This window comes from Eleginops maclovinus, chromosome 13 (genome assembly GCF_036324505.1).
Source record: "Eleginops maclovinus isolate JMC-PN-2008 ecotype Puerto Natales chromosome 13, JC_Emac_rtc_rv5, whole genome shotgun sequence".
NCBI classification, from domain to species: domain Eukaryota; kingdom Metazoa; phylum Chordata; class Actinopteri; order Perciformes; family Eleginopidae; genus Eleginops; species Eleginops maclovinus.
This window is the reverse complement of record NC_086361.1, coordinates 23,670,997-23,682,637: the sequence shown is the minus strand read 5'-3', so window position 1 is coordinate 23,682,637 and position 11,641 is coordinate 23,670,997. Positions and strand designations below refer to the sequence as shown.

The 11,641-nt window shown below is 44.8% G+C and overlaps 1 protein-coding gene across 1 annotated transcript in view; it reads right to left on the bottom strand.

Annotated features, from left to right (window-relative positions):
• Positions 1 to 5,012: 5,012 nt before the first annotated feature.
• The window catches only part of LOC134875046 (retinoic acid receptor beta-like), a 55,752-nt gene continuing 49,123 nt past the window's right edge, over positions 5,013 to 11,641 (bottom strand). The window contains exons 6-8 of the mRNA XM_063899446.1: positions 10,371 to 10,575; positions 6,875 to 7,033; positions 5,013 to 5,949 (exon numbers count right to left, since the gene is read on the bottom strand). Of these exons, the coding sequence (XP_063755516.1) occupies positions 5,621 to 5,949; positions 6,875 to 7,033; positions 10,371 to 10,575 (693 nt within the window). The 3' untranslated portion in view covers positions 5,013 to 5,620. The remainder of the gene's footprint in view (positions 5,950 to 6,874; positions 7,034 to 10,370; positions 10,576 to 11,641) is intronic.

The window sequence follows — 11,641 nt, the reverse complement described above, 5'->3', positions numbered from 1 at the left end:
GGTTTATGTTATTTAGTCATTGTTTTCTAGATGTTTTTAATAATTGTTTATCAGAGTTACTTTACTTTCAGTAGTGCTCTATGCTTTTATTTTGAAGGAGGTTTTGGCCACTGGGTGAAGAAATTGGACATGCTACACCACATATTTTAGAACAATTTTCCCGCATTTTTCAACATGCTAGGGGTTTAGTATTTGTCGTTCAAAATAACTACACTAAACACATTATGAAAGGTGTGTTTGTTACTTCTGTTTAAACGTCACGTTATGGATTCACACTCAGGTATTTTTTAAAATAAATATATTTTATTACTTTGCCAGGACAGTTCATGGTAAAGTTTAACAGTATATGAACATACAAAGCATAATGTTAATGTACAAACAGACAATATTTAAAATGGACAGCTGAAACAGAAACTTCAGCCAATGGGAGGGCAGCAGAGGGCAAACAAGCCCCGCCCCTTCTACCCTCATGCCCAATCGGACGTGAGCATTATGTCTCATAGTAACAGGACTGTACAACACTGCGTGTGATTGGTGGAAAGAAGGCGACTGGACAACAACAGAGCATCATCATTGGTTCTGAGGTTCACGTGATGTAGGGACGACGTTTTATCCTGGGTGAGACCGATATGAGGGGCTGAGATTCATTATGGTATGCTTTTGTGTTTTAATTAGTTAAATATTCTTTTTTTTCTTACAAAGTTGAGTCAAAAAATGGGAATTTCACTCTTCTACATTTGTAATTAGATTGGTGACATTAAAATTGGAATAAAATACATAAATATAATATTGTCAAGAAGGTATCAAGCCACTGAATACATGTAACGTGATTTAAAGAAAAGGCTAGCATCGGAGGTCACGGTCTTAAAATACTAAACATTTATAAGGATAACTTTTACCTTAATTCCCGCTTTGCCAACATAGCATGCACATTTACACCCTACACTTCCTGTAGTATTTCTAATATTTATATATATATATATTATTTCAGGGGCATTCAAAAGCTCAAATGAAATACCAAAAATCACCCAAAACTATTGGATGGCCAATTTATATGCGACTTCGGATATTTGCATACTTCTGTATAATTGATTTACTTTTGTTAATAAATGGTAAAAGCCCGCCGTAGACTGGTTGATTTAAAACTTAATAAGAGCTGGTGAAGATCCCTTTATCGTCCAAAATCCTCAGTTTCCAGCCCCACATCGGTCTAACCCTGGTTCGTTAGCGGACCTGTTCACCAAATCGCTGTCTATTGATTGGGTTTGATTGATTGACAGCTGATTGGCTCCCTGGTTGAGATGGAGGCTCTGTTGTTTGACATGAAACAGGAACAGAAACATATCAGCAATGTCCATTTCCTCACGTTTGTCCCAAAGCAACATAAATGTCCGTCCCAAATCAGCTCTCCAAAAATTCCAGTTCTTCCTCCGTTCTTCTTTATTTTTTTACACTTGGACGTGAGCTCCCAAGGACGCTTTGAAAGTCTTTTTCCCACAGAGCTGCCAGTTGGAATGCAAAGCAAACACCTTTTGTACAACGCTTCCGCAGTGAGCTAGATAGTAGAGTATTACAGTTACGTCGGTACAACATTCAACAGAAAAGGAGATAAATTCAGCATCGTGGAGTTTGTTTCCTGCAGGAGCAGAGCGGATCCCTGCTGCGGTCAGGGCTCGGTTGTGGACATTCGTTGGGCTGTTTTCCAGCTTCAAATAAAGACAAAGTAAAAACAGAAGACCGGCTCCCTCCCTCTCTCACCAGGAGGACAGAGCGGGAGCGTCTCCTTCCAGCTTCCTCAACACTGCATTGCATTCTTCTGACAGACATTATTCACATTCAGACACGGTAAAGTAAAGAGAAGAACTGCTCCGGTTTCCCTTATGATATGTATTTCTGAGCAGGAATGGATTGCAGATGAGTTTTATTCATTGATATAACTTTCAATATGTGCTGCTGCGACCCAGAGCCCTTCACTGCCCTAAAGGGTCACTTACTCTCTGTTTTTGGTTCAAACGCAAGAAGGACTCCCTGAGAGAGGTTTACTGAGAGGTTTGTGCCAGGTGTTCAATCTGTCTCTGAGGAGCTTCATAATTTATCAGCTGCAGGGTCAACAAGCTCCACTTTTAAGTCCTAAAAAGCCCCAAATTCAGCTAAAGTTGAAACATTACTGAGTCCAAAATCAACCTGATTCTTTACGACTTATTGGAAAAAGTTATTTGCATTTGACTGTAAATTAAGATATGTAGAAACCCTAACCCCATCAGTACAGCTGGAATACCAAACAAGTTAAAAGTGGTATTATGAAATGTGACCTTTGTCTTCATCCATATTCGCTTAAAATATACTGTATGTATATGTCAAAAATATATATTAAATCATAATGAAGTAGGTCCAGGGTAAATCACCTCAGGAAAGTGTGTTGAAAAGTAAAGTAACAGTAAGTAAATAAATGTCATATGTCTAAAATGATTCAAAAGAAATGTATTTTCAGGAATGTTGAGAAAAAAAAGTCCCAAAAATTAAATCAAAATCAAATTCTCAAAAAGGAAAAAAGGAAAAGTGGAACATATTTAAAAAAAGATATTTGGGTATGTGGGAAGAAAATGAAAAATAGTCATAGTTTAGCATTCTGAAAAACGTAATAATAAAGTCACGGTTAGTTTAAAAATATTCTGGATAAGAATCATAGTATTACATATCCCAAAAGAAACCTACAAAATAAATTAAATGACGTGTAAAAAAACTGGAAAAAGATCAGAAAAAAAAACGTACATCCAGTTCAACCAAACTCAACCCCTGCTGACACAACCCCCCCCATAAACCTCCACCAGAGTCCTCTTCCTGCATCATTCCCAAAACAGAATCTCTCCGTTAGCAGTGAGGAAGCATTTCCAAAGCTGTCGGGTTTTTATATTCTCTGTAACTCTTGTGCTTAGTTTCTTTAACTCTGAGCGTCCTGCAGCTTCAGCTCAGACTGTGTAAATTCAGCAGCAGAGAGGGGGGGGGGGGTCCGGGTCCTGTGAGAGGAGATATAACTGACTCTATTACTTGTAGTTTTGCAGACGTGGGAAGTAAGTAGATGTACTCAAGTACTGTACTTTTACTCCACTACATGTATTTGATCCCTTTAGTTGCTAGGCAGATCTGGATTACTGATGGTAAATATAATCCCCCTTAAATCAGACTGTAGTTCACCTGCAGTAAATCCAGCAGCTACCCTGCAGTATACAAAGCCATTCAAACTAGCTGCACCTTTACCAGCTCTGAGAACACTTTAATGATCAATCATTATAAAACATATCAGAGATATTATTCTGAAATGGACCAATCAGACAATGACTACTTTTACTGTCGCTACTTTAAGTACATTTAGAGGAGAGTACTTTCTACTTTCACTGGAGGAACATTTAGAATACTTTTACTGTGACAGAGTATTCCTACACTCTGGTACTTCTACTTTACTCAAGTACAAGACCTGAGTACTTCTACTTTACTCAAGTACAAGACCTGAGTACTTCTACTTTACTCAAGTACAAGACCTGAGTACTTCTACTTTTTTCAAGTACAGGACCTGAGTACTTCTACTTTTACTCAAGTACAAGATCTGAGTACTTCTACTTTTACTCAAGTACAAGATCTGAGTACTTCTACTTTTTTCAAGTACAGGACCTGAGTACTTCTACTTTACTCAAGTACAAGATCTGAATACTTCTACTTTTACTCAAGTACAAGACCTGAGTACTTCTACTTTTACTCCAGTACAAGACCTGAGTACTTCTACTTTTACTCAAGTACAAGACCTGAATACTTCTACTTTTACTCAAGTACAAGACCTGAGTACTTCTACTTTTACTCCAGTACAAGACCTGAGTACTTCTACTTTTACTCCAGTACAGGACCTGAATACTCCTCCACCTCTGGCGATGGTGTGCTGTTGCCGGGCAGAACCGCAGCTTCTAGTTTGATCTGACTCTCAGGGAGATAGAGATCTGTGTTTGAGGAGAGGCCTCTCCAGGAATCTCAGTTTGCATCGGGTGTCTTGAGCGGTACGAGGAGCGAGTGTGTGCTTTTCTACGTGTGTGTACAATCGTCCCGGTTATCAGTGTGTGTGTGAGGACTGGGTTTCCCTCCGTCTGTTCACCGGCTTCTAAAAAGACACTTCTGAAAGGATAGGGGAGAGGGTTCTGCTCGTAAGGCGTCACAGAGTGTGCGTTGGTGGAGCCCAGGTGGAAATGCTGTTAGTGATGGATACACACTCATCAGGTCCTCGTTCAGGCGGGGGGGTCATCGTGGCCGGAGGCTGCGATCACACCAGTACCGACATAGCACTGCAAGCTAACGGAGAAAACTAACTGTTCATGTGATTTAAAGGAACCAAAGGGCTGCAGATGAACTTCAATGTGCAGTTTTGGATGCTAACATTGTGCGCATCAAAGTAAGTGTTGAGAGTTTAAAATGGTAGCAGTGACAAAAGGACTGCAATTGTATAAAAATGTGGGTCATTTTTGTGGTTTTGCCATGATTTATGTAGGCTTTTATAACACTCATCCAAATCATCGCTAAGAGCCCAAAAACAAAGCATAGCATTTCCAGTATTTTAGTTTGACATAAAAGCATCAAAACTGCAGCAAAGAAACTACAATTTAGAACCTTTTTGAACGTTTTGGTCATAATGTATCCAGGTTTCAACAATGTATTGCGTGATGTTTGTTTTAATGTGTTCCTCAGCGTTCGTTCATGTACTTCTTTCCCTGTAACTTAGATCAGGACTGAAGCCGGGCGAGTGAACCTGACTTGTTAGCGTAGCATCGGTTAGCTCATCTCCTCACCGACCAGACGGTGATAATAAAGTGCGACACAGTTAGAGTTGAATCATGGTCGGGTTTAAAGGCTAACAGAGAGTGTGTGATCACAGCCGGCTGCACACACACACACACACACACACACACACACACACACACACACACACACACACACACACACACACACACACACACACACACACACACACACACACACACACACACACACACACACACACACCGGGTTCCTCCAGACGGATCTGATGAGTGCGTATCGAAGGCTGTTGTTGAGCTCGTCCGACACGGAGAGGAGCTTTGCATTCTGGCGGATCCATGACGTGTTAGAAAAGACGGGTTTAAATATAGCGACAGATATAAAATACTCGTAATGTCTACGCAATAACATTCTACGTAACGATTCCAAACGGACCGCCGCCGTGCCGCTCGCCTCCAAGATAATATTTAAGACAATGATTAAAAAGCACCACAAAATCCATCATAGAAACAGAGAACCCTAACCACACGGCGATGGTATGTACAATGTGAGCGGGGGACACGAGAGGGGGGCGGGGGGCAAGGACAGAGTTTAAACCACTGATCAAACTCCCGTCATGCAGGAAGGGTTCACACAGGAGACCTGAGGAGAGCGTCTCCGGCTGCTTCCAGAGACCCCGAGTTCCTCTTCCTCACACGAGGCCTCCCGTCGTCTTTTTGAGGGGGGTGTGAAGATACCAAGCAAGGAGGGGTGAGGAGGGGAGGGGGGAGCCTTGCCTGGCTGCTCCTTTTCCGTGCAAAGGAAAGTCACAAAGAGCCTTTTTTTAGGACTCATCGCCGGGCGGGGAAGCCTCCTCGGGGTCCGGAGGCTCCGGCGAGTCAGCGGCGCCTTCGTCGGGGGTGTCGTCACTGCGATGGGTAGCCTCCTCCTCCTCTTCCTCCTCCTTAGCCGGAGCGCTGCTCTTCTTGCCGCCCTTGCTGCTGCTTTTCCCGCTCTTTTTCTTGCCCTTTTTCCCGCTCTTCTTCCCGCCGCCGCTGCCCTTGTCGCTGCTGCTCTGCCCGTCCTGCCCCTCCGAGTTCTCCAGCATCTCCTGGATGAGCGGCGGCATCGACCCGGGGATCTCCATCTTCAGAGAGATGACCCGCTCCGCTCCTGCAAGAGGACGAAGAGGGAAAAAAACGAGGGATTCAATTCATTGCTTTTTAAAGGTTCCACAGAAAGCATCTATCTGGTATTTAAATTGTTCTCTGATGTGTTCAAAGAAGGTATATCACTTTGGTTGATACAAAACATGTCCAGATGTGGTTTCACAGGCCCATTTATAACCCTCTGATTTGGTCCCAGAACTAAACGAGCTGAATTGTTTTATTTGGGACTCATTTATATAATGATGACGAGCTCTGTTCTGATTGGCTGGTTTACAAGGAGCAATCCATGGCTGCCTCAGAGCCTGCAGAAGTAAGTGAAGTTCGCGAAACCGTGAGAGATGAACCATGGAGGCTATTGGCATCCAGCCTCACAGTCTGAGCCTTTATCGGAGGAGGAAACCTGAAGAACAGCCAGTTGCTCGGAGATTGGAGAGCAGCGTCACGGAGTGGTGAGTGTTAGCTTTAGTGTTTCCAGCAGATGTTGGGGCTGGACTACCGTGTGTGACGTCACACACAGGGATTGTTGTAATCCGCCCGTTTTACCGCTGTGATATGCATATTCATGATTTGCACGTGAAGGAGGAAACATGGTGTCTGAGGTTCACGGTATGTCAGCTCAATGTACCGAACTCTCTTTATTCAACTCTGCCAACGTGAATACAGTTTTCCATTCTTTGATATTTAGAAAAGTAAAATAAATACATTTACAGAAAATAATCCAATAATAATAACACAAAATAAATGAACCATAAAAGCTAACGAGCACAAACTGAATAAACAACTACAATTAAAACAAATGGAGGTTAATAGAGGGACAGATCTTCAGCTGTCTTTTGAACTTGAAGCTGCCTTTATATGTTCAGCTAACGTCCTGATATGAACTCCTCCCCCTGCAGACCCTCAGTGTGAATCCCCCCCCCCCCTCGTACCTTTAGCGCTGATGCTGCGCAGGTCGGTGATCTTCATCAGGGTTTTGGGGAACATGTGAGGTTTGCTCGGCCTCCTCTTCCTCACGTAGATCTTCAGGGCTTCCAGAAGTGGCTCCTGCAGCTCGTCCACTTTAGAGGGTTCCTCCAGGTCCTGACGGTCTGACACACACACACACACACACACACACACACACACACACACACACACACACACACACACAAATGAAGTCAGATTCAACCGTGACGGGTGCATGTCTCGTGTGTATCTGATGCAGACGGGCTTCAGGCTGAGGCGCAGCATGAAGCCGGGCTGATTGAGAGGAAGAGTTTATCTCTTTCTGTCGACTCATTTCCTGCAGACGGCGGAGATGGGGACAAAGAGATAAGCTGAGCAGAAACTCATTTCAATCCTTTGCTTTGAGTACTAAGCTCTGATAACCAGGGGTTTAAAGTGTCGCACAGCAGGGAGCAACAACTCAGACTCATCAGAGATGCTCAGCTTCACATTCCTGCACTCAGGGAAGGAGAGCTATGGAGGCCTGCAGGTGCTAACGTGCTGCAGCTTCTGAAAGTATGCAGATATAGAAACACAGATCAGAACACATGCAGAAACATCTGCAGCAGCTCTTCAACACATGCAGAAACATCTGCAGCAGCTCTTCAACACATGCAGAAACATCTGCAGCAGCTCTTCAACTCATGCAGAAACATCTGCAGCAGCTCTTCAACACATGCAGAAACATCTGCAGCAGCTCTTCAACACATGCAGAAACATCTGCAGCAGCTCTTCAACACATGCAGACACATCTGCAGCAGCAGCTCTTCAACACATGCAGAAACATCTGCAGCAGCTCTTCAACACATGCAGAAAACATCTGCAGCATCTCTTCAACACATGCAGAAACATCTGCAGCAGCTCTTCAACACATGCAGAAACATCTGCAGCAGCTCTTCAACACATGCAGAAACATCTGCAGCAGCTCTTCAACACATGCAGGCATCTAGAGAACATTCAGCAGAGGAAACATGAGCAGTTTACTAAAAGCTGCAGAAACCAAACGCTGCAAGAAGCTCCAACACAACGGAGACCAGGGGACACTAAAGAGCCACAGCTGGAGACCAGGGGACACTAAAGAGAGACGCACACAGCTGGAGACCAGGGGACACTAAAGAGAGACGCACACAGCTGGAGACCAGGGGACACTAAAGAGAGACGCACACAGCTGGAGACCAGGGGACACTAAAGAGAGACGCACACAGCTGGAGACCAGGGGACACTAAAGAGAGACGCACACAGCTGGAGACCAGGGGACACTAAAGAGAGACGCACACAGCTGGAGACCAGGGGACACTAAAGAGAGACGCACACAGCTGGAGACCAGGGGACACTAAAGAGAGACGCACACAGCTGGAGACCAGGGGACACTAAAGAGAGACGCACACAGCTGGAGACCAGGGGACACTAAAGAGAGACGCACACAGCTGGAGACCAGGGGACACTAAAGAGAGACGCACACAGCTGGAGACCAGGGGACACTAAAGAGAGACGCACACAGCTGGAGACCAGGGGACACTAAAGAGAGACGCACACAGCTGGAGACCAGGGACACTAAAGAGAGACCACACAGCTGGAGACCAGGGGACACTAAAGAGAGACGCACACAGCTGGAGACCAGGGGACACTAAAGAGAGACGCACACAGCTGGAGACCAGGGACACTAAAGAGAGACGCACACAGCTGGAGACCAGGGGACACTAAAGAGAGACACACACAGCTGGAGACCAGGGGACACTAAAGAGAGATGCACACAGCTGGAGACCAGGGGACACTAAAGAGAGACGCACAGAGCTGAAGACCAGGGGACACTAAAGAGAGACGCACACAGCTGGAGACCAGGGGACACTAAAGAGAGACGCACACACACCCACACAGTTCTCCAGCAGGCCACCAGGGGGCAGTGTTTGAGTGCAAATCAGCAGACACTGTAAAGGTGTGTGTGTGGGTGTGTCTCACGGTCAGGATTATGCAACATCTCTGGAGGGCAAGAGTTTAAATATAAATATACATAAATATTTACTGATGAATAAAACCCTGACGGACGGGGGGGTTACAGGTGTAAATCAGAGACAGGTGAAAGAGGAGGAATGTTTAGTAGTAAACTTGGTGTGTGATAATCTGCATCTGTAAAGGTCTGTCAGAGGAATGTAGAGGAGAATAAAGTACAAGTACATCAAAAATAGTACCTCCTGCTGATGTTCAGGTGTATATCAGTATGTAGTGTCTCTACTTTAAAGAGTCCTCTCCTGCTGATGTTCAGGTGTATATCAGTATGTAGAGTCTCTACTTTAAAGAGTCCTCTCCTGCTGATGTTCAGGTGTATATCAGTATGTAGCGTCTCTACTTTAAAGAGTCCTCTCCTGCTGATGTTCAGGTGTATATCAGTATGTAGTGTCTCTACTTTAAAGAGTCCTCTCCTGCTGATGTTCAGGTGTATATCAGTATGTAGTGTCTCTACTTTAAAGAGTCCTCTCCTGCTGATGTTCAGGTGTATATCAGTATGTAGAGTCTCTACTTTAAAGAGTCCTCTCCTGCTGATGTTCAGGTGTATATCAGTATGTAGTGTCTCTACTTTAAAGAGTCCTCTCCTGCTGATGTTCAGGTGTATATCAGTATGTAGTGTCTCTACTTTAAAGAGTCCTCTCCTGCTGATGTTCAGGTGTATATCAGTATGTAGAGTCTCTACTTTAAAGAGTCCTCTCCTGCTGATGTTCAGGTGTATATCAGTATGTAGTGTCTCTACTTTAAAGAGTCCTCTCCTGCTGATGTTCAGGTGTATATCAGTATGTAGTGTCTCTACTTTAAAGAGTCCTCTCCTGCTGATGTTCAGGTGTATATCAGTATGTAGAGTCTCTACTTTAAAGAGTCCTCTCCTGCTGATGTTCAGGTGTATATCAGTATGTAGCGTCTCTACTTTAAAGAGTCCTCTCCTGCTGATGTTCAGGTGTATATCAGTATGTAGTGTCTCTACTTTAAAGAGTCCTCTCCTGCTGATGTTCAGGTGTATATCAGTATGTAGTGTCTCTACTTTAAAGAGTCCTCTCCTGCTGATGTTCAGGTGTATATCAGTATGTAGTGTCTCTACTTTAAAGAGTCCTCTCCTGCTGATGTTCAGGTGTATATCAGTATGTAGTGTCTCTACTTTAAAGAGTCCTCTCCTGCTGATGTTCAGGTGTATATCAGTATGTAGAGTCTCTACTTTAAAGAGTCCTCTCCTGCTCTTTATGTTTCTCATACTGCCTGTGCTGCAGCTCCTCTTTCCCCCCTCTGTCTGAAACCAGAGCCCAGTCTGCTCTGATTGGTTAACTGGCCGGCTCTGTTGTGATTGGTCAACCTACTTAGAGATGTCCCGCCCCCTTAGCCTATCATGTGTTGGAGTGCTAGTGTTCCACAGTGATGTCACTATGTTTCTGGAAGTAAACAAAGGAGAGCCCTCACCTCCGGAGATGAGGCAGATGGCGCTGAGCAGCCCGGTCTCCGTGTCGTCCATCTCGATGGGCAGCAGCTGGTTGGCGAAGGTGAAGACGAGGTCGGTGAGCGGGCCGAAGCCGGCGTTGTGCATCTGCGTCCGGTTCAGAGTCAGGCCGTCGGAGAAGGTCATGGTGTCCTGGTCGGGGGTGTAGCGCGTACAGATGCGCAGGATCTGAGGGGGGGGGGGGGGGTGAGACAGCAGAGACTTAGAGGACAGGAGACGGGACGGATTCACAGAGTCTGTCTGAAGCTGCGGAGTCTCTACCGACGCTCCTCCAGCCCTGAGGGTGAAAACGTGACTGTGGAACTTCCTGTGGGAACTTATGCAGGTTTATTTTTAGTTCTTCTTTTATGTTCATTCCTTATTTTTATTGTCTTTTTTCTACTATGTGTTATTACTTGTATGGTATTATGCTGCTGCAAAGCAAACATTTCCCCGTCTGGGATCAGTAAATAAATCTTAGATTAGGGGAGATTGTTCTCTGCCTCCAAAAGAGAGGCAGATATAAAAGAAGGATTCGTGCACGTGTCATTCAGGTGAAGTCTGAGGCTGACGATCGATCAAAGGAATTCCATATTAAATATCAGTCTATAATGCTGAATATTAATGTGCCGCACCTCCTCTAACGAACACTTAAAACAGACACTAAATAAAGACGGTAATTACACTGCAGGTTCAACCAGCTGATCTGAGAGGGTGGAGCAGCTGGGAGAAGTTTCACTCACAGAACAACAACCCAAACAATGACCTTCCTCACACTGAAGGAGAATCACCTGCTGCACGGCGTGTGTGTGTGTGTGTGTGTGTGTGTGTGTGTGTGTGTGTGTGTGTGTGTGTGTGTGTGTGTGTGCACCTAATGAGTGAAGTCTACAGTATCCTTTGAAGCTGTGTGAGTGGGCCGGCTCTGACAGTGAGTGGCAGCGTGTCTGCAACATGAAACAGAATAAAACATGGCTGCTGGCGGTGACTCGCACCGGCTGGCCAGGCCCCCCCCCCCCACACACACACACACACACACACACACAGTGAGAGCTAAAACACAGCATAACAAGCGTACGAGTGTGTGCAGAGGACTGTAAGGCTGCACAGTAAGTGGAGTTGTGTGATGACATGATGCACCTATATTTACATATTCATTTATTTAGACCGGTTAGCCTAATGCTGTAGGCTGAAGGTGTTTTAATGTCATTCCTGTTGCTGATTTCCCACGTTCCTTCTGGGACCAATAGAGGTTTAT